General features: G+C 33.4%; 4 protein-coding genes across 11 annotated transcripts in view; 1 reads left to right on the top strand and 3 right to left on the bottom strand.

Annotated features, from left to right (window-relative positions):
- Window positions 1-8,095: 8,095 nt before the first annotated feature.
- LOC111908173 (uncharacterized) lies at window positions 8,096-10,030 on the bottom strand. The gene is made up of 7 exons (XM_023904007.3): window positions 9,874-10,030; window positions 9,562-9,753; window positions 9,392-9,486; window positions 9,210-9,290; window positions 8,843-8,918; window positions 8,670-8,762; window positions 8,096-8,387 (listed from the first exon to the last, which is right to left on the bottom strand). Exons 2-7 carry the CDS (start codon window positions 9,737-9,739, stop codon window positions 8,242-8,244), a joined length of 669 nt encoding a protein of 222 aa, XP_023759775.1. The 5' UTR covers window positions 9,740-9,753; window positions 9,874-10,030; the 3' UTR covers window positions 8,096-8,241.
- Window positions 10,031-10,734: 704 nt separating this feature from the next.
- LOC111908174 (uncharacterized) lies at window positions 10,735-13,100 on the bottom strand. The gene is made up of 7 exons (XM_023904008.3): window positions 12,886-13,100; window positions 11,945-12,306; window positions 11,661-11,815; window positions 11,495-11,575; window positions 11,292-11,367; window positions 11,115-11,207; window positions 10,735-11,024 (listed from the first exon to the last, which is right to left on the bottom strand). Exons 2-7 carry the CDS (start codon window positions 12,288-12,290, stop codon window positions 10,879-10,881), a joined length of 897 nt encoding a protein of 298 aa, XP_023759776.1. The 5' UTR covers window positions 12,291-12,306; window positions 12,886-13,100; the 3' UTR covers window positions 10,735-10,878.
- Window positions 13,101-13,551: 451 nt separating this feature from the next.
- LOC111908175 (CRS2-associated factor 2, mitochondrial) overlaps window positions 13,552-22,052 on the top strand; it is a 75,021-nt gene continuing 66,520 nt past the window's right edge. For 2 of the 8 annotated variants that reach the window (XM_052765583.1, XM_052765582.1), the window contains exons 1-6: window positions 13,689-15,029; window positions 15,125-15,642; window positions 15,710-15,837; window positions 15,917-16,142; window positions 16,242-16,369; window positions 16,453-16,544. In XM_052765583.1, the coding sequence (XP_052621543.1) occupies window positions 15,171-15,642; window positions 15,710-15,837; window positions 15,917-16,142; window positions 16,242-16,369; window positions 16,453-16,544 (1,046 nt within the window). In that variant the 5' untranslated portion in view covers window positions 13,689-15,029; window positions 15,125-15,170. The other 6 variants (XM_023904011.3, XM_052765581.1, XM_023904013.3 and 3 more) reach the window with 6 other exon arrangements.
- Window positions 18,208-20,939, bottom strand: LOC111908177 (probable protein S-acyltransferase 14). Its single transcript, XM_023904015.3, has 7 exons — window positions 20,462-20,939; window positions 19,774-19,996; window positions 19,583-19,674; window positions 19,376-19,499; window positions 19,199-19,284; window positions 18,888-18,953; window positions 18,208-18,635 (listed from the first exon to the last, which is right to left on the bottom strand). Exons 1-7 carry the CDS (start codon window positions 20,669-20,671, stop codon window positions 18,510-18,512), a joined length of 927 nt encoding a protein of 308 aa, XP_023759783.1. The 5' UTR covers window positions 20,672-20,939; the 3' UTR covers window positions 18,208-18,509.

Here is a 22,052-nt window from a genome sequence, read left to right as displayed (position 1 = left end):
CGGCTAAAAATCGATCGATCTAAAATTCGATTTTCGGGTTGTGCACTACTATGCTAAATCTTAGAAAATCATAACTTTCTCAAACGAAGTCAAATTTGGATGTTCTTTTTTTGTACGTTCTCATTTTAACATATACTATGTCTTTCGTTTAAATTGTTAAGGCTAAAAATTATTTTGTAAAAAAATCACTTTTTACGATACGTGAAGCCGTGCCGGTTTTGTCGCAAAATTTCGACGGGTCATAACTTCTTCGTTATAAGTCAGATTTCAGCGTGCTTTATATGCACGAAATCCTTGTGACATATACTATACTTTGGTTAAGATTATTTATTCTAAATAATATTATATCAAAAAAATCATCTTTAACGCTCATTGTCTCTAAATTGACTAGCCTGAATCTGCAGGTGTTACATCGTGTGGGTGTATGTTGGTCGGAAAACAAAGGGAAACCTACCATGGTAGTTGACCATGGTGGCTTCCACCGTTCTGTCGCCACTAACCACCACCTTGGGGTGGCTATGTGTGTGTTGGATTGACATTTCATGTGAATCAGAATGCTTTGGATAGTATTTTAGCTTAAAAATTCATAACTCCTGCCATTAAAAGTGGTGGTTGTCGCCTCCCACTGCCAATGACCGCCGCCGACCACTACTCTCCGAGGTGGCAGTGGGTGGTGCCCGACTTATTAAACATTAAACTACCTAAACATCTCATTTTAGTCCGAGTGGCACGTGTTTGGGTTGGAAACCCTAATTAGGGTTTAGAAAACCCTAATGTCAAGAAAACCCTAGTTTTGGAGTTCTATCGAGACCCATGTTGAACTTTTAGTTGAATTTTAAACTATACTCGTTAATTCCCTACGATTAACTTAATACATTATTGGACTTAATGAATCAAGTCCTTAATGGGTTAGTGTTCCACACTAAACATAGTTATGATTTTATATGGAAAACCCTAGAATCGGGAAGCCCTATTTTAGACAATGATTGGGCGCGTATTTGGGTTATTGATTAGATCATTATTATAACCAATAATGACTGAGTCAAACCTTAATCAGTCCTACCCGTATATAATCAAGTCCTTAATGGGTTAAGTGTCCTTACTTAACCTTCATATGTGGAACCTTAATCGTCATTTTATGTGGAACCCTAATTGTTATTTCATGAGAGGTAGTCATTGTTGCGAGTGACTATAACCTATGATCAAGTTTTGACTCAAGATCTTCCTATAGGTTATTAGAAGTGAGTTGAAGTTGCTAGAGTTATTCGTTACTGCGGTGGTTACCTACACGCATATCAAAGTGAGTTTTGCCTCATTGTATCGTGGGTCGAAGGCACCAATGTCGGACCATTAGTTTTGATTATATGTTAGTAGAGGGGTGAATTGGGGAATGTATATATTCATGTAGGATAGACTGAAGAATCTTGATCTAGGCGCTTTTATCTGTTCCTTTTTTGGTCGTGGTTCTAAAATAGGATCACCCGCCCGGATGTTTATCTCACCTCTGGTTATATACGGTTATGCATTCCTTGAATTGTTGATATTTAGTATGTTGCTATGTTGTGATCTGTTAGATTTGTGTTTTGGTATCAGGTATGGTGCTATGTTGTAGTGATCTGTTAGCTCTACATGATGGTATTGAATATGTCCTTGCTGTATTAATCTGTAGACGTGTGTGTTATTTATGCTTGCTGGTTATCATCTATGGAGTGCCCTTAGGGACTCTTTGTGGTCATGTAGTATAACCTAAGAACTCTTGGTCTAGGCTTTCTTGACTGTTCCTTGTTTGGTTATGGCTCTAGAGTAGGATCATCTATTCGGGTGGTTGTCTCACCTTTGGTTGCTTGTAACGCTCATAAAAATCATTCCAGATTTAAACTTTTAAAAACATTTCAAAACCATTAATCATTACAAAACTTTTTTCAAAATATATAGTATTAGAGTATCCCAGAAACATAAACACAAATGTGAGGAGTTGTAAGATCACGCCTTTGACTTTCAGCGATCCCCTGATGTACCTGAAACAATAAACTGAAACTCTAGGCCCGAGGCTTAGTGAGTTCCCCCAAAATGCCCATACACACAACAATACACATATAATCATAAACAACATACTACGGGTCCAGTAAACCATCGGGTTGGAATACCCCAGGCCCTCAACTAGGGATGAGCATATGGACCGGGGAACCGGCCGGAACCGGTACCGGAACCGGAACCGGAACCCGATGGAATCGGTCGGGCCGGGACCGGGACGTTATTTTTGTTGATTTTTGGAACCGGTAGGAACCGGAACCGATATAACCGGAACCGGTAGAACCGGCAAAAACCGGTAGAACCGGTAAAAACCGGAACCGTATGATGTTATTTTTCGAGGGCCGGTTCCAACATTAGAAGACACGACAAGAACCAGTAGGAACCGGGAACCGGTAGAATCGTCGGGCCGGTTCGGTTCTTGATTTTGGCCGAAGCCGGTTCCAGGTTCCGGTCCGGTTCGGGCCGGTTCGGTCCTTTTGCTCATCCCTACCCTCAACCATCCGGTTGGAATGCCAACATACTATGGGTCCAATCATCATCGGGATGGAATACCCCAGGCTCACAACCAAAAGGTTGGAATGCCCACATATTATGAGTCCAATCATCCTTGGGATGGAATACTCATGACCCACAACCAACAGGTTGGAATGCCCAGGTCTATTGGCTTTCGCACAAAGCAGATAAGCCTCAACCGCCAAACAAACATGTGCATATATAACAGAAAGTCACATAACAACCTATAGACAAACAAACCGATCTAACGAATCATAGTCACATAATACATAATACCATCCTAAATACCAGGATACCGATCTAACAGATCATACTAGCATAACATACCCGAATAACAATCCAAAGGGCCGGCCTTGGTGCCTTAGACCCTTGAGTATAGTGAGGAAAACTCACCTCGCAAGTAGTGCTGAAAGTACTGAAAACCTCTGATCGCTGTCTCACCGGGAATCCCGAACTATCATATAATAAATACCAAGTCAATACATGAGGTATCAATCTTGACTAAGGGATCCATATAGTCCATTTTGCATTTTCTCTAATTTGGGCCAAGGCCCAATACCAAATCCACGATCACAAATCCACATATGCAAGGATCATTATTGGCCCGGTTCACCAAATTGGGCCCAACTCCCTAATTGGGCCTCATTCCAAGATCCATATTCAAAAGTAGCCCAAAACACCATATTCATAAAGTCCAGCAAAGGCCCAAGTCCAACTAGTCTAAAGGTGGCCCGAATCCCAAAGCCCAAATGACAAAGGCCCATCAGAGGAGATACGTGGGGCATACTTCTCTGGTATGCTGGGCGTACTCTTCCTGATGTTGATCACCATCGGGGTGGTTGACTCAGTACACATGGTGTACTGGATTTACGTTGGGCATAGGTAGTGATTTGCTAAAACCATAATAAGTGCTTAATGACTTAAGCACTTAAGCCCAAACTTCAGATCCAATGACCAAATGTGTCGAGGACTCATAAAGTAACAAACTTTAACACTTTGGATATCCATAAAGCTCTTTATACTCGGTCTTAATCCATTAAGACCTTCCTACTCCATGCATGGACATCTTAAGCCATTGGGACACCGTTTTTATCACTCAAAACCTCTTCAAGAGTCTAGAAGGACAGTTTATTTCGTCCAAATCACATCATGCACCATCTTGTGACTTTGGGACAAGAAATGGTTCCTTAAAGCCAAAATAGCAAGATATATAAGATGCATGAATAAAGTTTGAAGTTTTTTACCTTCTGGAGCTTCTAGGGCACCAACCAACTTCAGATCTACAAGCTTGATCTTCTTCTCCAACTCTTGATGCAACACCTTCTTCTCAAAACACTCAAAATACACTCTATAAGCTCACACACTCAATGAAATAGCTAGGGTTTGGGGAAAATGGCTCTAAACAGTGGAGGCTGAGGTAAGGGAGGGTTATGAGCTCATAAGGTTGCTTATATAGCCTCAAACCCTAAATATTATGGTTTCATCCTGACATAAGTACGCCCAACGTACTAAGGTGAACCTTAGTATGCTTTGTGTACTCTTATGTACGCTCATCGTACCCCTTCTTGATCCAAGGTTGCAACCTTGGCCCTTATACTTATATTGGCTCTACACTTCCAACCCCAAGGACTACAAACGACTAAATAATGATAGTAGCGGGACTATATGTTGTCAGAGGACTAGTAGACGATAGTGAGTTGTATGATTGTTGTTTGTCTGTATTATATGCAGGGTTGTAGAACTCGCTACTTGGTACCTGTTCGGCTGACTACTGAGTAGCGAGTACCCAGGAGTACTCAAGAGTCGAGAGTATCCAGGGGGTACTCGGATTTGGTAACTCATGTAGAAATATTTTTACAGAAATTATATATGTAAAAATCATAAGATAAAATCATAAGTTGATTGAAATATACAATAAAACTGGATACATGTGAAAACACAAAAAATAAAACACACATAACGGTCTCACTTCATGAATAATTACTAAAAATTTAAGGTATATATGTAGTAATAATCACATGTATGCGTGTTAAATAATAAATCATTAAGTATATTATACATAGTAATCACCGAGTTGACCGAGTTTTACAACACTGATCAGTTCATTAAGGGGTCGATTGGGGAGTACTCGGGATTCTGTAACTCGCCTCGGTAAGGGGGCGAGTAGCGAGTACTCGGAGGAGTAATCGATCATTTCGACGAGTTTTACAACACTGATTATATACTTACTTGATCCTGATTGTTTATATGTCGACATGTGTGTTTGGTTTAGGTTGAGGTGGTCCTGCTTTATGTTGTAGGCCAAGATACCCGGTGCGGGCCGGCTATAAGCCATAGGCACAAAGGCTCGGGAGGAGCGGTTGGGTAGACACGGTAGACCCATAAACCCTGGTATTCTGGCCTGGATACACTGAAGGCCTGCGAGACGGTCTAGTTAGGTCGAAGGCCCGAAGAGTGGCCATTATGCACTCTTGTATAATTATTCGTATGGGGTATTTTGGGGGGAAACTTACTAAGTTTTATGCTTACGCAGTCGTTTATTGTTTCAGGTATCACCGGTAGCTATGAGAAGACGAAAGCGGGGCTGTACACACTCATTAACAACATTGAAGATTTAGCATTTCCTATAATACTCTGATTTTTGAAAAATTTAATTTGGAATAAATGGTTTTCTTAATAATGGATTTATAAATTTGGAGGTTTTAACCTAATAAAAATGAAAAAACATTGGTTGATAAAAATGGGACGTTACAAGAGTGTTGGGGGAGTGGGTGCGGGGAATCTAGCTCTTGTTCGTCGGTTGTGTCCGCAAAAGTTGGCTGGTAGTAGTTCTCGTGATGTAGAGCGTCGAGCGAAAATGATTGATATTCCTAAGGATGGTAATGTGGAGAAAGTTATTATGCCGGAGTCAAATGTTGGTATGGAATCAAGCCTATGACTGGAGACACACACACACACACACATATATATATATATATATATATATATGTGTGTGTGTGTGTGTGTGTGTGTATATATATATATGTGTGTGTGTGTGTGTATGTGTGTGTGTGTGTGTGTTCTTGATCAAGGGTAATATATATGAGCCGAATAACAAAAATCCGATCTAGACCTTCCGAAACTGGTCTAAAAAATTATATCGTTTCGAAACCGGTACAAAATCGTTTTGAGAAATTAAATTGCCTCCAAGGAGACAATTTAATTTCTCTATCGTTTTTGTACACCCGGTAGTGACTAAGTATTATCATTTTCTGACATCCATATAAAAGCCTATTTATTTTAGATTTTTTTTTATGAAATCAATATTTTATCTTTTATTAAAGACTAATCTTATAATTAATTTTATTGTTTTTAAGATTATAAAAATATATACTCTATAAAATAAAAAATAGTTTTAATAACAAAAAACATATATTATTTTTAAAAAACTAGTACTTTATGAACTTTTTTATTTTTGTTTTAAGAAATATATATATATATATATATATATATATATATATATATATATATATATATATATATATATATATATATATATATATATATATATATATACTAGGTGTGAGACCCGTGTATTACACAGGTTGATTTAAAAAATTTAAATATTAAATTAAAATAAAACATAAAATATTTTTTAATTTACAACTTTAAAAAAAGAAAGGAAAAAAAAACGTATTTATTTCAATTTAATATCATATATATGATATTTAATACTTTACATATATAAGTATGACTTTAATTTTAAAAAATTGAAACAAATAAAAAATTGACAAATTGACAAGTGGATAATATTTATTTCAAAAATACCACAAAATGACAAGTATCAAAATTAATGAGAGATTGACATGTATAAAAAAAACCTTCATTTATTAAGGAAGATATATATATATATATATATATATATATATATATATATATATATATATATATATATATATATATATATATATATATATATATATATATAATAGTTTATAACCCGTGGAAACCACGGTTACAAAATTAATTAAATATTCATAGTTAAAAATTCAAAATTATTAATCAATTATTTTATATAAAATTTTAAATACATTATTAATTAAGAGATTTTTTTATTAGTTATGTAAAATTATAATTATTGATTCAAATAAATATATGGAATTAATTTATCATATATATTAGACTCTTTTTATTTGTGAACTAATGAAAACAATAATATAAAATTTAAAATTTAAAATAAAGAATAAATAGATTGACAAATAACATCACATTAATTAGGAGGTTTAATGAATTTAAAATAGAGAATTAATAGAATGACAAGTGTCATAATATTAATTAGGAGTTCTAATATTATGACACTTGGTAAAAGGACTACTCTTTTATTAGTATACTAGTTGTGAGACCCGTATATTATACGGGTTGATTAAAACAAAATGTTAAGTACGAACGATTAAATAGAAATTTTATTTGAATTTGAAATTGAAATAAGTGAAAATTATAAAAAACATGCAAAAAATAAATTAATTAAAATTATGTGTTTAGTGTGTACTAAACGGGTTAATTATAACAAAATATTAAACATAAAGGTTTAAACTGTAAATTTATTTGAAATTAAATTTGAAATTTAAAATTTGAAATTAATAGTTATTATGGTATGTTTAATTTATGGAAACTAAATTAGTGATATATTGAAAATGAAAATTAAAGTAATAACAAGTGGAAAATAAATATATTTCAAATTATGACAAAATGACATGTGGCTAATTTTATAAGAGAATGACATGTGGCAAAGTCATTTTCATTTATTAGGGTAGATATATATATATATATATATATATATATATATATATATATATATATATATATATATATATATATGTATGTATGTATGTATGTATTCGTTTTTTGTAGAGAAAATAAATGACAAATTGTGTTTTATTTTATTCTTTTAAACTTAAAGAAATAATATGTAATTTATAATTTCTAAACTTTAATTGGAATCAACGAGAAGATGACACGTGGTGTACATATATTTCTAATTTTCATTTATTTTTCACCAGATATGAGACCAATACATTAAATATAAAATTTTGAACATATGAAATGGTTGAATTTACAAGAAAAATGAAAAAAAATATTGAATTATAATTCTTTTTTAAATTTAAACAAATAATTTAGATAATAAACAAAAAAACTAATAAAACTTTAATTTATTAATTTTGAAATTAAAAAAATTTATTAATAAAATTAATATGCATTTATTATTATTTATTATATTAAATATTATGTGGAATTTAATAAAATGAAAAAACCATAAGACAACATGTGCAAAAAAACGAAAAAAAAAACACATATGACATAATACATTACAAAATAACAAGTGACAAAATCATTTTTATTTAGGAATGATTGATTTCTAATTGACGTCTTTTTTTTTTTTTTTTTTTTTTTTTTTTTTTTGCCTTTGTTGTTGATCTAGTCACACCAAATCACTAATAATTATAGTCTATAGATTTTGAGACTTAAACATAAATGAAATTTAGAAAACAAGAAAACAAACACACGATAATAAAACAAGGATAAACTTATGTCAAAGTTTATATAACCACATAACATTAAAAACACACTTATGTCAAACTACTTGCGCATCTAGTATAACTCCATAGTTTTTAAACTCATCTGACGAGTCATAAGTGAACTCGCCCTTAGAGTTGATTACATGATATCAACTGGGGTAACCTTTTTGACCCTTCCAGAAGAGGGCTGACCACCATCCGTTCCCCACTCATCTCTCCATGGCAGTGTCCACCTGCCCCAACCCCCCTCATCTTTCCAACCTAACTCACCATAACCCTCCATCCCTATAAAAAGTAAAAACAATAAATACTTAAAGATGCCATCTTTAGATACAAAAAGATATCAACCTGCTTTTATTATATGTTTGTTATAGCATCATACTTCCATTTATTTCTACAGCATCATATACATTTAAATTTCTAATCTACCCAAACAGATTGTTTTCGATTTTGATGACATTGCTGTGTAGTTTTTTAGATTAAAGTGTTGTAATAGGAAGAAATGGAAGCCAAATGCTATAATAAACAAATAAATAGAAGTAGGTTGCATTTAACCCTTTTGGATACCTGCATTCTCAAGCAAATTGAATCCGTCATTCCAACCAGGTATATGCTTGTCTGCTTTGACTTTCCAATTTTCTTCAAACGCATTTAGTTCATCTAAATAATTCCACACAATATAAGGTTTTGTACAACTCAGCAATGAGAAACAACTTTTTAGAAGGAAACATCAAACATACCCTCATTTAGATTATGTAGAATTTGCAATGAATCCTCTTTGCCAAATGGGTCGCGTTTTTTTGTCAGTGTATGACCCTTCACAAGCATACATGATTAGTTTTCTATTTAACATTAAGAATAAACACAAGAAACATTGACATACTTTTATTTCTTTTTATTACAACATTATATTTTTTCTTATCAAGGTGTATTGAAGTCAATTTTTCCTTATTAGGAAATCATTCTTTGAAAATCTATCCAATTATAGCAGTGAAATACAAATAAATGGAAGTAGGATGCTATAATAAACAAGTCCATGAAAGTATCTCGTTATTTTTTTCCTAATAGGTGTAGGTAGAAATGATCAAACAAAAGAAAGAGTTGCACCTTCTCATGTATTCCTCTGGAAATTGTATGCAATGCTTGACCCACACTCTTATCTTCTTCTTTGATTTCTAGAAAAACCACCTGTAAATATTTCATTTCAACATCACAATCTATACAAAGGAGAAAAAATTCAAAGAGAAGATGAATTAAAAACCAAGAACCACGCAATCAATCATTCATACCCCATCACTACCAGTCCTTTGGCCTATAGAAGAACTGTAGTACACTCCATTGACACCACCATATGCAACTCTTCGGAAGCTGAAGCTATCAGATTCTATAGATGGTTCAGCCATAGATTCATATGAAGATTAAGAAACGGAAAATATAAATTAACGATCAAATTGTGTACCTTGAGATTTGTGTGTTGGGGTTTTGGTGACTGATACTTGTGTGTTAGGAGCTGAATTTCCGCCATCGGTGTCCAATTCCTCGATTGTTATCTCCTTTCTAGATCCACCATGGTCATGGAAATGACCAGTGAAGAACGGATCATCAAATGGATCTTTGCCCCAAAATAGTTTTGACATTTTGCTCTGAGAAACTAAGCAATTAACGAATTTTGCAAACAAGAACAGCAAAGGTCAGCGAAATGCGTTGACAGTTTTATTTTTACTGATGAACAAACACAGTGTAAACAATTTCAGCTAGAAGAAGAACTTACCTTTAAAGCTCGAGATCAAAGAGAGAAAGAGAGAATAGGAGAATAATAAGAGGGTGATAGAAACTTCCAGAAAGGAAAAAGAAAAAGATAGGGGGTGAGGCCTACCGACTTTTTAAATATCGACTTTTGTTGCACAAACTTATATCCAAAACTTGTGATTGAGTTCTAGATTCTTACAGAATTTTGTGTTCTTATTTGATAGACATTTTATATATTTTCAGATAACCATAAAAATAGTCATGGGAAAAATGGTTTTAGATATTATTTTGATTTTTTTTTACCAAAAGTAATTACCAATTTTGTATTGCCATTTCGAAACTTTAAACTTGTTTAAGCCATTTTAGGGAGATTTTCTCATCTTTGCATATTAAATTTCTCTCAACCTAAATGTATTTGGGTTTTCTATCCCAGTGTTAGGTAGTTGTAACCCTATATCCTTTAAATAATACCTCATATGTATCATTCGAGGTTTGTAAAAAATGTATTAGACTCCACAACTCAATATAATTTTTTTCCCAAACCTGAATGTAACTCAAACCTTAATCAGAAATCAAAAAGGATGTTCCTATATACAAATGTCATTATGTCAATATGATTGTAAATCTCATCATGAAATTAATCAAATTCTCTTTACTTGGGATATGTACGAGTCACATAACTACAATGTTTCTCATTCCCTAGCATGTTATTTTTCTTATATTGCATGAGTAAGTCTAAAATCTAACAAATCTTCGATTACCAATTCAATAATATATAGAGTATTGAGTTCCTTGTTTTTTCTTCCATTGTTTGCTCTCCTTCCAGCATAGATAACACCCCCTAGTTTCTTTCTACATAACATCCACCAATGGAACAAGTTCAAAAAACAAATACAATACTTTTATTTTCGACCACTATTACCACAACATACAAACTCAAATCATACAAACGTATTCAATGAACTATAACAACATTTACCAAAAATACATTGATAACCCATATTGACTAAACTATAATGCGTTCGACTCAATCTATGTTGATTGTAACAACCTTTTTAGGTTGGCTTCTAGAAGAACTTGTCTGCTCTTGATTTTCAGCCCTCAACCTCCCACTTCTCTGGGAGCCATCTGCCGCCTCAAGCGCCAACCCAAATGGTCCCATGCTACCAAACCCTATATATAAAACCATCATTATAAAAAAAGATGTTTACTGTTTACTATTTATTATTTACTGTTTAATGATTACTTATTGCTTATGCTTACTTGGCTTCCCAAACGAGTTAAATTCTTCGTTCCAGTCAGGGATGTGCATGTCAGCATTACCCTTCCATTCTTCTTCAAAACTAGCCAACTCATCTAAGCAATAAGCAAACCAATTGCCTTTGTTAATAAGAGCAAATGTTCCTGTATATTAACCATAGTTTACAAACTAACTCTAACCTTGGTTAAGGTTATGTAAGGTCTGCACTGTGTCCACTTCCCCATCTGTACCAAGTTTCCTAGTGACAGAGTGACCCTAGTGAGAAACCACGTAACCAACTTTAGTTTCCACATACTCAAATAACAAATCAAAAGAAGATTTTCAGGGGCTCATTTGCAAAAACCCGACAAGTACACGGGTTGTATTTAAAAAATTTGGTTACCTTGTCATGTATTCCTTTAGAAATTCTATGTGTTGCTTGACCTGTTGTTTTATTAGCTTCTTTGGTGTCTTCAAGTACCACCTGATAGCCAAATATAATAATATATTAATTAATATAAAAAATCAGGAAATCCGATTCAAAACAGTGTGGAATATTTATTACTTACTCCATCATTGTTTGATTTTCTGGTTGTTGTTGCAGTGTAGTATGCTCCATTTATACCACCATATGTAACTTTTTTAAAACTAATGCTTTGGGTCTTGGAGCGGCTCCCATCAATCCTGTTATGATTCTTGTTGAAGTGCGTCTGCTTCACTTCCTCTGTCATAATGTAAAAATAGACACGAATTTGGTTGGATGGAATGGAATAGAATGAACATGGTAATGGAAATAAGCAAGGTAATGGAATGAGTCATTACTTCAAAATTAGAATGAAAGTTTGAGTGATACCTTCATCATCAGGATGTTCTATAAGGGGATCTTTGCTAGACGTGGCAACTCTGTGGGGGTTGTCATCCGTAACAACCCCAGAATTACCATTTTGCCCTTCTCCTTCTCCTTCATCATCAGAATCTATCTCTTCAATAACTAGCCCCTTGGAACTGTTTGCATTTGAATGTAGCAAATCCAAAGATGAACCATGTGTATCAAAGATGTTATTGTGCTCAAATATACTCCCAAATGGGCGAGTGAAAAATGGGTCATCAAATGGATCCCTTCCTCCAAAAATGCTGGACATCATGCTTCTATTAGATGAATTCATTGATTCATCTCTAGTTTGTCTTTCCCTCTGCATTCCTTTACAACAGATCCTACAGATTCAAGATTCTAAATTCAGCACAAAGTTACACCAGTGAATCATGTGAGAAAAGTTTTTCCTCTTTGGGACTAAAATGGTCAACAAATAAACTATGATTATTATAGGATAATATGACCTCCTCATATCTTCATGATTGTTACACATCTTCCTACAGACTGAATATTAGAAACAGCTTGCATATAAAATATGAATACGTATATGATCATATGCATACATGCTAAACTTCTCCACAGGAAACTTATTCATATACAAACAACATGAATTTAATAGCAACTAAATCAATCAATGTAATTAAAATTAGCAAACACCGTGAGAGATTAATAGTTGAATTTAACTTGATTAAGGTGCATGTAAATGACTCACGAGTCACGATATAAGTCTCCAACTTAAATCACTAAAATCAGAAATTACATAAGCAGAAACTAAAATCACACAAACTAATCCACATAAATAATACAACAATTTAACAGAAGTTAATCAATTATTCTATTTTTTTTTATGAAACAATCTCACAAAACCGCAATTAAACGAACAGAAAACACTTCCCAAAAAAAAAAAAAAAAATTCGTACCTGATTTCCGTTCAAGATAGATCTGAAGCAATTGAAAATGTGATGAGGGAGAATCGATTTATGAAACGAACTAACGAAGGGTTTAAATGCAATTCAGTAGTTTGAATTCCTCTTGTCGCCAGCTTCGGGTCTAGAGTGTTCTCAACTTCTCATGAGAAAGTTGAGAGAAACATAAAAATCAACTTTATATTTTCACTTACCACCCTTGAGTTCCTAAAAGTACTACCAGCCACCCGAAATTTGTAAAATTCGCAAACGAGGGAGGTTTATAAGAAAAATTATCAGATAAGGAGGATTTATATAGTCGTTTGGGAGCTTGGGGCAGGAGAGGGCCTGTAGCAGTGTAGCCTGTAGGCCACGTAACTTGGGCCACAACCTGCATTCCGTGTGGGCCATATTGCGTCGAATGGATGACGAGTCCAGGCGAGGATGCAGTTGCACTTGCACGTGACCTGTATTTCGGTTAGAAGAAACCCAATGCACGTGACCTTTCAGGGACGTGTTTTGGAGAGTTTTTGGGCAACGAACGAGAGGGGTTTGAAGTTTAGTGAAGACCGCCCGGCCCCTAAATGACAAAGGGCCCCTTTTTACTTATTACAGTGGTTATATGGTATTAGCTCATTAGTTTTAAGTCTGTTGGACCTGTTGTTAAAGCCCAATACTCTTATTATAGTGCTGATCCAAAAAGAGATCTGGAGAAAGCGAGATTGGCCTGCGACTGGCTTCATACGCAATAACTCAACAATCATTTTCTATGGAAAATCCAAACGCCATTTCCCAGGATTCAAGAAGCAATGGTAATCGATTTCTTCTCTTTCTAACTTCTTATTTAAGATTTCAAGTGATTAATTTGAATTGATTTCTTCTTCATCTGATTTTCTTCTATTCCTAATTTTCTGAGTTTCTCCACAACAACCACCGATCGAGGATCGACAGTCAACGAATTGAGTCTCATTGCTCCTCCTTTTCACGATTCTAGAAAACTGAAATAGGTTGTTGTCCTTCTTCTTTTCAATTTCCACTTTCTTTTACTAAAATAACACCAGTGAATGAATGTCGATTCTTGCCCTTCATATTTTTGATTCACAGTTTCTTTTCTTGAAATTAAGACGAAATCGATACTAGAATCTGTTTAGAATCAAAGTATGAGAGTTTCTAACCTTCTGATGTAGTATATATAAGTTCTACTTTCTAGTATTCAAGAAATTTATGATTATTTTGTGCAATTTGTTTTTTTTATATGAATATCTATCTTTTATTTTTTAACTTAATAATTTTATTATGTGTAGAATCTAATACTTGGGCATTAACCTTCTGAACCTAGTGAATATCTACCTTCTAACTGTGAATTGTATGTCACAGTCTTCTCCATTTTTTAAACACTTTCTTATTTGTCTTTTTTTTTTTTTTTTCCAACTACTTGGAGTTGCTTTCTTCACTACAGATGGATTGAAAGCCGTGGATTTCTGAAAGATAATATTTTTAATTTTTTTTCTTTGTCTTCTCTAAACTTCATAAATCTATGTTGTGTTTGGCTTTTTCAACTGTTTAAGAGTTTATTCACAAACAACCAATAATATTTGCTCTCTTAGTCATAGTTTTTTTTTTCTTTAATCTGTTTGATATGTGGTTTTGATGGCCTCGTATTACTTAGATTTGCTGAACATGTTTTCTAGAAAATATATGTTTGGAAGTGAAAAACGAAAAAAAAAATCTGAACAATCTAATGAAACTCAAAGAGTATCTATTCATAAGGTTTTAAAAAAAATTATGCTGATGTACAAGAAATTGATGAAACTGTTGTAAATGAGCAAAAATATGTTTTAAATTTCACTATTTTTCTTTGTTATGTATATTTCTTAGCATGTTCTGGCTTTTTTTATTTTGTTGAGGTTTGTATCAATAGTTGTTAGGTTATTTGGCTTACGGCCTGTCTCAAAGCTTTTTTCTTTCCAAACCAACAATTGTACTAATTTTTATCTAATTAATAAAAAAATTCGGAGATGTAACCCTACTTTATTGCAAAAAGGCCCAATTTTTTTATTTTGCCCAGGCCTCAAATTGTCTTGGACCGGAGTGAAGACCCAGTGATTGATCGAATACTCTATGAAATAAAGTCTGATCTCATAAGTGAAAGTTGCAAGGTAAACCCTCTATACACACTTTAGATCAGTTTGAAAAATCTGGAATATAGGGTTCATGTTGAAATATATTGTTACTGTTGGAATTGGAATTACAGAAGTTGCTCTTGCTGGGGAGGACGTAAATATTCTTTTGAATTGGAAATGCTAAAACTTTTTTCACGGTGGCGCCACGACTTCCATAGCCACAACCGACCACAAATCCTCCGTCACCTAACACAATCCCATTTTGAAGACGACCCACCTTTTTCCCCAATCCTAAAACCCCAAAATCAGAAGAACAAGAAACTCAAAGAAGACGCATCAAACAAGAAACCCCAAAACGAATTCCCTATAAAATCAAATCTACCCTTTGATTTCAGGTACTCGTACTCTGAGACCAACCCTAGCCTCGAACCCATTGGGTATCGAGAAACCCCCAAATTCTCTCCTTTTGGGCCGGGTCGACTTAACCGGAAATGGAGTGGAACAGTGGCTCCATTGCAGCAGGCCGCCGACATGGCCAAGGTTGAAGAAGAGAGGAATGCGGTTCTTGGGAATCCGTTATCAGAGGAAGAAGTATCTGAACTCGTTGAAAGATATCGACACAGTGATTGCTCTCGCCAAATCAATTTAGGTAAAAATCTTTGCAAAATTGATTCCATAGTAGAATCAGACAAATCTTATTAAAATTGATGTGATAGGAAAGGGTGGGGTTACACACAACATGATTGATGACATCCAAAACCATTGGAAGAAAGCCGAAGCTGTGAGGATCAAATGCTTAGGAGTCCCGACTCTTGATATGGACAATGTCTGCTTCCACCTCGAGGTTTGAAGTTTGAAATCACACTTGTTTTGCTAATTTGGATCCTCTAACAAAGCTATTAGCTTACATACAATAATTGCAGGAAAAATCTGGTGGGAAGATCATATACAGACAGATTAACATCTTGCTGCTGTATCGTGGACGAAATTATGATCCCAAAAATAGACCTGTTGTTCCTTTAATGCTATGGAAGCCATATCCACCAATTTATCCGAAGCTCATAAAGAATGTTGCTGATGGCTTGACATTTGAAGAAACAAAGGAATTGAGAAACCGAGGACTTAACTCTCCTCCACTAATGAAACTAAGTACATCACCATTACTCATTAGCCAAATGTCTTATATACCCTTCAAAAATGACAAAATTAGGGAAGTTTTCAACTAATAGGGGTTTGACATTTGTGCAGCAAGAAATGGTGTGTATGCTAATGTGGTTGAAAAAGTGAGAGAGGCTTTTGAAGTTGAACAAGTAGTGAAGCTCTGCTGTGCACATGTGGGTATGAGTGACTCCAAAAGGATCGCTGTGAAGCTAAGGGTATGTATTTTGTGTTTTCTTATTTGTGATAGAAAGTTTCCATCTTTATTATGTCTTTTTTTAATGAAATTCTCTTAACACAGGATCTGGTCCCTTGTGTGCCTATATTGTATAAAGATGAACAGATCATTCTCTGGAGTGGGAAGAAAGCCACGGAAAATACTTTGAATGATTTGTAAGTGGTAGTGATTTCACCCTGTTTGACATCATGATAAACCATTATATCGATTTAAAAAAGAAAGATCATATACATTATATGAAGGGCAAATAGGTAAAATAGTAGTGTCGTAATATATTGAGCCATGTTTTTTTGGCTTAATCCATTAAGTCATTTTGTTAAGACTAAGTAAAAAAGAAACAACCTTGTATAGTTAATCGATATTAAGTTTTTAACCCATTAACTTCATCAAGTCAAAGAAACAACCTCCTTAGACCTGAACCTAAGATCTTAATTATGGATTTTGACTTCCTTATTTGACAAATAGCTAAACTTTTTTGATAGAAATTGCTTGATTTGACTAAGTATATCACTATATTGTTTAGGGTTACATGCAAGAAGGAACGAGACAATTTCATTGACTTGGTTAGTTGTTTATAATAGCATCCTATTTCATTTTATTCGACTCACAAAATTATATTTTGAAAATTCTATGCAATTATGACAAATAGCGATGGCATGCAAACACAAAGTGATTTTCACTACTATAATGGGATAGACTTTTTAGAAATACAAGGTCTTAATAAGAAAATTTGAAAGAACAATGTTATAATTGGGTACATTCTCCATGTACAACGCTTTAATAAGAAAAATATTGAAAGTACAACGTTAATAGAGTATCTTGAGGGAATAACATGTTGTAGCATGGGGGTACCAAATGTATTTAATTTGTTAACATCTTTTACGTATTTCTTTGAATCATATTGATTTGAAACTATCACAACTCTTCAACATATCTTTTAAATACTACAAATAGATTACAATCCTGTTATTTTGTAAAACATTGATTTAGTTTTTTTTTATTTAATTAACATGAAAACTTAGTAAATTGTCCTATTGATAATTATGATTTTTTTTATTTGAAGTCTTTAGATCTATATAATTGTATTATATAATTATATGGTTGAGATATGTTCTCGCCATATCAACATTTTTAATGCTTTCAAGTTAGTATAAGGGCATCCACAATGTATCAAATTTATTAGAGTTTAATAGATTGACACATAGTCATTTTATTTTCTATACAACTCAATATTAATTTTCCTACAATGTATTGAAACTCTATAAAATTCAATGAAATATATTTTTAACAAGTTAAAAAGTTCCATTTTTCCTATTAAAGAGTCAATAATCATTAAACTTCATATCAATTGAATAATGTCAAACATGTCATCTAACAATTTTAGAATTTAATCCATTGAATGATAATTAGACATGACATCTCATTTAACTCTCTGATTGAGCTATGTATCATTGATGCTCTAAATATTGCACATTTTGATAAAAATACTTTAGAGTTCTTTGTATTCGTGCAAGCTACCCGAACACGATTGCTATGTCAACATAATTGTCATAAAGCACGTTGCTAAAATTTTAACCGGGATAGTTTCAATGGCAAAATGATGATGAAATCAAATCGTAAGTTTGTAAAAATAAACCACAAGTTGATATTAATCACATTCTAACCAAACACAACTTTTCGCTATACCGAAAATTGTCTGACAAACGGCATTCATGATTCTATTCCATTTTCCATATTCTAATTTGGTCAATTCTATTCCATCATGCTTCTATCAGATTCAGATCCATAGCCAAATGCTACAAAGGTTGATGGTCAAAGTGACAGAAAGTTAAAAGTTGATTTCACGTGTGGAGAATAGAATAAAACTGTTGAAAATGTTACTAATGTACATTCTTATATAGCTTCTTTCTTAAATCTTACACTAACTTTTCCTTCCACAAACCCTGAGCAACCCCAACAAATAAACATTTACCTCCTCCCCCTTCTGCTACTTCTAACCAAGTTAAAAACGGGTCCCAAAATCAGTTGAGCGCATCACATCATGAGGTGTGTTGGGGGTGTAGTGTAGGGTGATGCTATAAACCAAAAACACGTCATGTCTTTTCTTTTTTTGGATGATTTTAGAATTCTTGGGCATCCAAATCCGGCTTTGATGGATACTCCAGGCCCTGAAGAGCAGGCATTCTTCTCAAATCTTCTTCACAGTATGCGGGAATGAACCAATACTTTTCTACAGTTCCGAATACCTGACATTTTTCAATAAATTAAACCAATATACATGCAAAAAAGAAGGGGGAAATGGGTAAATAACTTATTGTCTTGATACAGTTTGCCAAGTAGTTTAAGTCATTATGTCCAGATTAAGTCGAAAAGAAACAACCAAACATCTCACATGCGCTTCAACAATGACATAACAGCCAAATTTCATGGACTCAGATCAATATTATCAATTACTTTAGAACAAGGGGTAGATATAATATCATTATATAATTTAATACCTGTTCAAAGTTCCTCTTGCGACCAAGATCATAACGCCATTTTGGAGTGGTTTTCTTCTCGTATGCCTGATCACAAAAACATAAATAAATTATAAATTGCAAGATTTGACCAAGAAATAGCAATGTACATTCGTTGACTTATTTATTATAGCATCCTGCTTCCATTTCTTTCTATCAACATTGTGTTTTGAAAACTCTAATGTCCTAACAATTTCTTTTTTGAAAGTACAATGTTATAATTGGGTATATTTATAAAGTACAATGCTTTAATAAGAAAAAGACTGAAAGTACATTGTTGTAATACACAATACCTCGATTGTTGTGGTATTAGCAGAGACCAAAGATATGTGCATAATAAGAAACCCCAACACGCTTAAAGCAAAAGCCAAATTCAAGACTGCAAAAAGAAATAATCATTACATAAGTGAACAAGAGGGTGGTTATAAAATCATTAAAAAAAAAGGATTTTAAAATGTTATAAGATATACCAAAAGCAAGAAAGGTTGTTGCTAAAGTGCTAGGTGACCCGGGAATCTCTCCATCACTAAAGAATGCTATGAAATGTGGTAGCAAGGCTAAAGTCACCACTGTTGTCTCCAAAAACGTGTAAAACTGCATCATCATCATTGAAGGGTATTTTAGACATTTCACCTATAATACACTTTTTACAAGACAAAGAGGATTATCAAACGTACCAGAAAAAGAAGGAAATACTTGTAGTTTAGTGCCCCAACACAATTAACAACCCACACACAATGATGATCCATCTTCAAAACACATCTCCCACCTATATAACATAATGTACCAAAACATACATTCTTTATATTCAAGAATCAAGACTAGAAAATACTAAAAGATTACAAATAAAGTGGAAAATTGAACTCACAAACAGAACAATGGTGGCAACGAGGTGGTTTTAACTGGTTACACTTGCGACAATACCGGATTCTTGAATTGTTTGGATCTGGTGAATTCAATGGGCCAAATTCAGATGCTTCTAATGTATCGATTTCTCCTCTTTCTTGATCCACTAGTGGTCTATAATTAGGTGGCACACCACCAGGATCCGTGAACACCACAGAGAAATAACTCCATAATAGCATCACCAACTGGATCACACGCAAGAGTTGTTGATTAGGTCAACAATGATTCTGTTTTTGAATTTGTGATAACTATTTTCTTTTTTCTTATTTCCTTATTTTAAACTTATAATCATATATTGAACTTAGAGGTCGAGTGTCTCTCAGAGGTGAAGCTACACCACCTGTAAACTATATGAGCTAAAACAGAGCAAAGCATTTACTGCTACGCAGCTGAAAATGAAGTTTTCCCTAAATTGCCAAACATCTGTTATATAAACAGTTAAAATCATGGGGTTCTGCACACACACCTCTATAAATCATCAAAATCATGACTTGGGTAGCTGAAATTTCCCAATTTTCCTCTTACGAACTTGGTTAAATTAAGTTAATTTGCTAGATTAAGAACTATAATACAAACAGAAAACGCCCAAAAACGCCTTCAATTTAATAGATATAAATATGAACTGGGAAGTGAGAGAAAAATATGATTACCAGGGTATGAAATATGATTAAAATAAGAAGTGCGATGAGCGAATCAAGGCCACCGGCGGCCAAAGCAGGTCCATAATTGCACAAGACGACGGCGTAATAGGTGACACCAACAACACCAAGAACCAACAAGATCATGATCGAGCCTAACCCTCTAAGGGCCGTACAGAATTTGAACACATTCCAAGCCATCACAGCTCCAGATCTGTACATAATACTCCTCAAACGAATCGATAAAAAAAGATGACGAAAAAATCAAGATAACTATTTGGAACAAATCAAACCCCCAAAAAAGGTTTTGATAATTCTCGTTTTTGATTCTGGGTTTTGATTGTTTGTAAATCGTGTGACGTAGTAATCCTCTCTGAGGGTTTATGAATTTTAGGGAAGAAGTGTTGAATCCATGGTGATGAGAGAGAGGGAGGGAGGAGCAAAAAACAAGGACTTTATTTTGTTGAGATGAAAGGTAAAAGCTAGCTCAAATTACATAAATGGACTTTAGGTGTATGTTAATTTCTGTACAGACCCTGTGTTTCCACGTTATTATGAAATAGATGTGGTTAGCGTTTTAAATAGTTATATTAATATGATCTAACATTACTTTGAAGCAAAAGGACCAACTTGCACATTGGATAAAGATAATGGCCAAAATTTATCCAATTTTATGGATCCACTTGGAACAATACTTCAAAACTTTACGAGAGTAATAACATTCTTATTTTATTTAAAAATTACCAATAAAATTTCAGAAATTTTTTAAAATAAATTACTGTGTTTTAAATTTGAATTGTTACACCGTCATTCTTAAAATCAAAATATATATATATATATATATATATATATATATATATATATATATATATATATATATATATATATATATATATATATATATATATATATATATATATATATATATATATACTAGATTATGACCCGCGTTAAACGCATGCAATAATTAAATACATATCATATTAATAGGTGGTTTTGTCTTAGGTTTGAATTTTAATAAAAAAATATTAGTTAGATTCATTTTTAGAGTTTTTGAACCAAACTTATTAGATAAGAATATTTAATATTTATATTAGAGCAATTTGGTTTTTTAATATAATAATTTTTAACATAAATGATCTATGTGATCTTTGTTTTATCACAACATAATGTGACTTCTTGATTAAAACATGTTGTGTAGTAGCGTTATGAATTGACTATGTTCGGTGTACCAATCCCCATAGAGGCTCATGGCTTTTTTCATATTGACAATGTAAAACCTAAAGCAACAATAAGTTGTTACATGTACCAGCAACATTAAATTCTGCAAAGAAAATCGATAAACATTACAAATAAAGTGAGTTGTCATAACCATAAACATCAAATTCAGACGTTGTAACTTGGTCGATTTCAAAGTATTTTTTTCTTATAAAAATTAAAATATGATTTTTTAGGCAACACCCAATCACATATACATATCTTTCGATCAAATAAATTCTTACAAAAAAATGTTATTAACAAAAATATAATATTAGTTTCATAATTTGCTAAAGGTTAACACTAATAAATAATAATGGACTTTCACAAATCTTGCATTTTGGAT

The sequence above is a fragment of the Lactuca sativa genome, chromosome 7 (genome assembly GCF_002870075.4).
Source record: "Lactuca sativa cultivar Salinas chromosome 7, Lsat_Salinas_v11, whole genome shotgun sequence".
NCBI classification, from domain to species: Eukaryota; Viridiplantae; Streptophyta; class Magnoliopsida; order Asterales; family Asteraceae; genus Lactuca; species Lactuca sativa.
The sequence above is the reverse complement of the archived record's forward strand: the minus strand, read 5'-3'. Positions and strand labels throughout refer to the sequence as shown.

What these genes read in the sequence shown, in the direction of transcription:
- LOC111908173 (XM_023904007.3), bottom strand. Translation starts at nt 9,739, where the DNA reads ATGTCAAAACTATTTTGGGGCAAAGATCCATTTGATGATCCGTTCTTC. An exon ending in CCCAACACACAAATCTCAAG is followed by an intron (nt 9,487 to 9,561) that starts GTACACAATTTG and finishes AACCATCTATAG; the next exon opens with AATCTGATAGCTTCAGCTTC. An exon ending in TCTACATAATCTAAATGAGG is followed by an intron (nt 8,763 to 8,842) that starts GTATGTTTGATG and finishes GGAATTATTTAG; the next exon opens with ATGAACTAAATGCGTTTGAA.
- LOC111908174 (XM_023904008.3), bottom strand. Translation starts at nt 12,290, where the DNA reads ATGCAGAGGGAAAGACAAACTAGAGATGAATCAATGAATTCATCTAAT. An exon ending in CTAAAGGAATACATGACAAG is followed by an intron (nt 11,368 to 11,494) that starts GTAACCAAATTT and finishes GTTTCTCACTAG; the next exon opens with GGTCACTCTGTCACTAGGAA. An exon ending in CTTACATAACCTTAACCAAG is followed by an intron (nt 11,208 to 11,291) that starts GTTAGAGTTAGT and finishes CTTATTGCTTAG; the next exon opens with ATGAGTTGGCTAGTTTTGAA.
- LOC111908177 (XM_023904015.3), bottom strand. Translation starts at nt 20,671, where the DNA reads ATGTACAGATCTGGAGCTGTGATGGCTTGGAATGTGTTCAAATTCTGT. An exon ending in AGTATTTCCTTCTTTTTCTG is followed by an intron (nt 19,500 to 19,582) that starts GTACGTTTGATA and finishes ATGATGATGCAG; the next exon opens with TTTTACACGTTTTTGGAGAC. An exon ending in AACAACCTTTCTTGCTTTTG is followed by an intron (nt 19,285 to 19,375) that starts GTATATCTTATA and finishes TTCTTTTTGCAG; the next exon opens with TCTTGAATTTGGCTTTTGCT.